The 3,798-nt window shown below is 46.2% G+C and overlaps 1 protein-coding gene across 1 annotated transcript; it reads left to right on the top strand.

The window, feature by feature from the left end:
• The first annotated feature begins 240 nt into the window (after positions 1 to 240).
• ATP5ME (ATP synthase membrane subunit e) lies at positions 241 to 2,670 on the top strand. The gene is made up of 4 exons (XM_075726951.1): positions 241 to 299; positions 512 to 566; positions 880 to 978; positions 2,531 to 2,670. The coding sequence occupies exons 1-4, from the start codon at positions 264 to 266 to the stop codon at positions 2,554 to 2,556; spliced, it is 216 nt and encodes a 71-aa protein (XP_075583066.1). The 5' UTR covers positions 241 to 263; the 3' UTR covers positions 2,557 to 2,670.
• The last annotated feature ends 1,128 nt before the right edge of the window (positions 2,671 to 3,798 follow it).

Genomic DNA, 3,798 nt, shown 5'->3' with positions numbered 1-3,798 from the left:
CCGAGGGACGGGCCGCGGGGGAATGAGCGCGGTCCCTTTTGCGGGGCGATGGCCCTCGCTCCTGGATGACGTCCGACCAGACGCTGAAACCCGGCGCTGGTCGCTCAACATACGTTGCAAAACGTTTATTGCCGTCACCCGCCGCCCTGACAGAGGCCGCGTCTCGAGTGGCCCCGCTCGCCGGTGGGCGGAGCTCTGCCCTCCTTCCGCCCCGCCGCCGCTCCACAGGCGTCACTTCCGGCCGCCGCGCCAGCGCCGCCAGGATGATCCCGCCGGTGCAGGTCTCGCCGCTCATCAAGGTGAGGGCGGCGGGCGGCTCTCCCGGCGCCGCCTGGGGGTCCCGCCACGCTCCGCGGCGGGGGGGCGGCCTGTGGCCTCGACGGGCCGGGGCGGGGCGGGGCGGGAGGCGGCGGCGGCGGGCCGGAACGGGCCCGGCCCGGCCTGGCCTGGCCTGGCCTGGCGGTGCCTGTGAGCTGAGCCAAGGGCGCGTCCTTGTCTCTGCCTCCCGCAGTTCACCCGCTACTCGGCCCTCCTGGTGGGGATGATCTACGGCAAGAAGCGATACGGTGAGTGCGGCGCGCCGGGCGGCTTCTCCCCCTCCCCCTCCCCCGCAAGGGCACCTTGAGGCGGCCGGTGCGGGCCGCGCAGCCGCGGGCCGGCCGCTCTTCTCCCTCCTCCCCGCCCCAGCGGGAGCTGCCCTGGCCTTGCCGAGGTGGCCCTCGGGGACGGGCTCTTGCTGGTTTGAAGTCACAGGTTCGTATGAAGTGTGCCTTTGTGCCAGCGAAACTGTTTTTTCTTCCTTTTTGAGTGAGCTAGCAGGTGCAGAGCTTTGTGCTGGCTTTTAGAAATTGTGTTTTAAAGCACATGTTTTAATGACAGACTACCTAAAGCCTATTGCTGAAGAAGAAAGAAGAATAGAGGCTGAAGAGAAAAAGAAACGTGAAGAACTCGAGCGGATTGCAAAAGAGCTTGCAGAAGGTAGTCCCTTAATTTAATTTATGCATCCCACATCACAGCGCACACACTGGCTTGCAAGCGGATTGCCATTTTACTGCAACGTTTCTAGGAGAAATTTAGGCTTACAGCTAGTGGCTGCAGACCCATGTGGATCCATGGAGTAATGGCTAGGGTTATGTGAAGCGTAAATAGGGCTGCTGTTTGACAGGCTCTTCCAAATATTAACATCAGTAGAGAAACAGCCAGAAACACTTTTGCAAACAAACAGGACTTGTTAAATGGCAATCTGAATTTCCACTGAGAAAACAAACTACTAAAAGCTGCTGGTTTTTCTGTGAGGAATAACTGTAACTGTATATTAACTGTACTCTGATGTCCCTTATTCAGCTGGATGCAGCAAACCTATGATCCCTTTTCTCCATGCAATGCAGAAATCTCACAATTGTGACAACCAGAAGTTGTAGGCAACTCCTTGTTATTGCAGCTCAAACTTTTAAGTGGTATTACAAGCATAGTGTTTAGAGGTCATTTTCATTTGTTGTATCTCTCACATGAAGAGAATATGCTGAAGAGTGATCAACTGGGATTAGTACTGTGTCTTTTTTCTCATTCCCTTCCACCCTCTAGTATTCCTGCCACAGCATGCTTTCCCTGGTCCTTAGGATTATTTCTTGAGTCCCCTCTGCATTTGTAACAGAGGATTCCTCCTCCTGCCTTGCAGAGGAGTGTGGTCTCTAGCTTGAATTCACCTAGGTTTTTTTAGGTGGACTTACAGTTAAGAAGAACTTTAAGAAACTCAAGCTGTTCTTGTTGCAGCTACACACTTAGTAAAAATTTTCCTGAGAAATAGTGACATTTGCATTGTCCTAAACAAGACTAATGTTGAACAAAACCCTGTAGAATTAAATGAACTACACATATATAAAATCAAATATGCAAGTTGGTGAATTGTATCTCTTACTAGAGGTAAAGCTATTTTGCACAGCTGTTTTACCATCTTAACTATATTGTCTCCATTGGTCATGGAATAAATAAATCGGTCTTTTAGATGTTTTCTAGTTTAGCTGAACTTCTTGCATTTTTGGAGATTGAGACTGTACTGCAGTGTTGTTGCCCCACTTAATAGTGGAATTGTGTGATTATTTCTTTAGAATGTTTAGTCCATGTAAAAGTGGCACACAGATGACCTGTCTGCTTTGCCAGCTGTGGTTTTGGTGTGGTTTTCCAGTTAAAAGTAATTGTTAAAACATCATTCAGTGCAATGCAGTTGTTGAAGATCATTCTTTAAAGATGGGTAACTGGATGTATCTGTAATGATAGCTTTTTCTGGGCTTATTTGAACTGTCAGTTCCGAAACCTCATTTACTAATGAGTAAGCCAAAGAAAGTGCCTTTACCCCAAAGCAATGAAATGCACTTCTGTTGAATATGCAGAAGTGGGAATCATAAAAACTGGCTAGAAAGAAATGGCATACTTAAAGGTAGCCTTTGATCCCACTAATGCTTTGCATATTTTAGTACTGCATGGGAGTGACTAGCAGTCCTAACTATCTTTGTTTTTTCTTCCCTTCTAGCAAGTGAAGAGTCCATATTGAAATGAACAGAAGATTGGATCTTAATTTCACGCATGGAAATACATCGCTAGGCTCTGAACTGTTCAGTGGTTCGTGGACTCTGCATGCTATTCTATCAATAAAGTACTTACAACATTTCAGTTGGTATTTTTTGAGTCAATTGCACAGAACAGCAGCAGTACTTGCAGAATGTGACAGGAAGCATTGTCCCATGCTGGCCGTTGCTGAAACACCCTGTTGTATTCCTCTAGCAACAGCCAGTCACTACACCTATTACTCGTAGGTTAATGTTTGTGATCAGAAAATATGTACAATTTAATATATAGGCAGGTGGCAGAGGCATGGCACTGGCTGACTGAACCTCTTTATTAAATGGCTTTGCAGGGGACTTGCTGTCATCTTTTTTTAGCTTTGTTATCACAGTGGATTATTGCACTTGATTTGACAGTGCAGTCAAATTTGATTGTGACTTGTCAGGCCATGCTGAGATCTGAGGAATTAGGGCTGACTCACTAGTTGGATGTTTTTAAACACATACCTTTTCAGATGTAACAGATGGTCAAATCTTGTTCCCCAAAACCAAGAACAAGTTACAGTCAAGTCATAGTCTGTCTCTTTTATAAGAAGTGACTGGCTATGCAGGTGACTGAGGTTTAAAAAAATCAGTGGCCTCTAATGTGAAATTAAGTCTGCTTTTAGCATGTAAGCTGCTAAGGCACCTCCTCAGCTGTAGAGACCTCAGATGTCCCAGAAGAAGGTAGAAAGCCTATCCCTGTGGACTGTGCTGTTGAGTGACTGGGTTTGTGTTCTTGTGTTTCTCACTGTAAGTAATACTAGTAACTCAAAGATTCAGGGGGTTTGGTTTCTTGGACAAGGGCTGGCTTCCTTTTTCTGGCATTGCAGATTAGATAGCTGAAGCAGTGACTTCAGATCTAAATACTTCTAAGGGATAGCAATCTTTCAGGAAACATTGTCGTACGTTTTATTAAACTAATTGCTCTTAATAGATATACAGTCTGTTCTAGATTATGCTTTGGAAGAAATAAATCCTTAACTACCAGTTAGCAGTCCTATGGATGATAGGGAAATGAAATATAATAAAACTGGATTTAAACTGAAAGTGTAACATATCTAACAACTGCAGGGGAAGGGGTTAAGATGGGATATTTTCAAGGAGAAAAGGGGAATGGGAAAATCAGCTACATGGTGTCATGACTGGGTTTTTAGTAATTTCTTGGCTTGAATGTATACCTTATAGTATTGAAATG

This window comes from Pelecanus crispus, chromosome Z (genome assembly GCF_030463565.1).
Source record: "Pelecanus crispus isolate bPelCri1 chromosome Z, bPelCri1.pri, whole genome shotgun sequence".
NCBI classification, from domain to species: Eukaryota; Metazoa; Chordata; class Aves; order Pelecaniformes; family Pelecanidae; genus Pelecanus; species Pelecanus crispus.
Note: the sequence above shows the minus strand (reverse complement) of the source record. Positions and strands in the feature narration are given on the sequence as shown.

Bases quoted from the DNA above. Each gene is read 5' to 3' on its own strand.
- ATP5ME (XM_075726951.1), top strand. From the start codon at position 264: ATGATCCCGCCGGTGCAGGTCTCGCCGCTCATCAAG. The intron at 300-511 runs GTGAGGGCGGCG...TGCCTCCCGCAG, and splicing joins AGGTCTCGCCGCTCATCAAG to TTCACCCGCTACTCGGCCCT. The intron at 567-879 runs GTGAGTGCGGCG...TTTTAATGACAG, and splicing joins CTACGGCAAGAAGCGATACG to ACTACCTAAAGCCTATTGCT.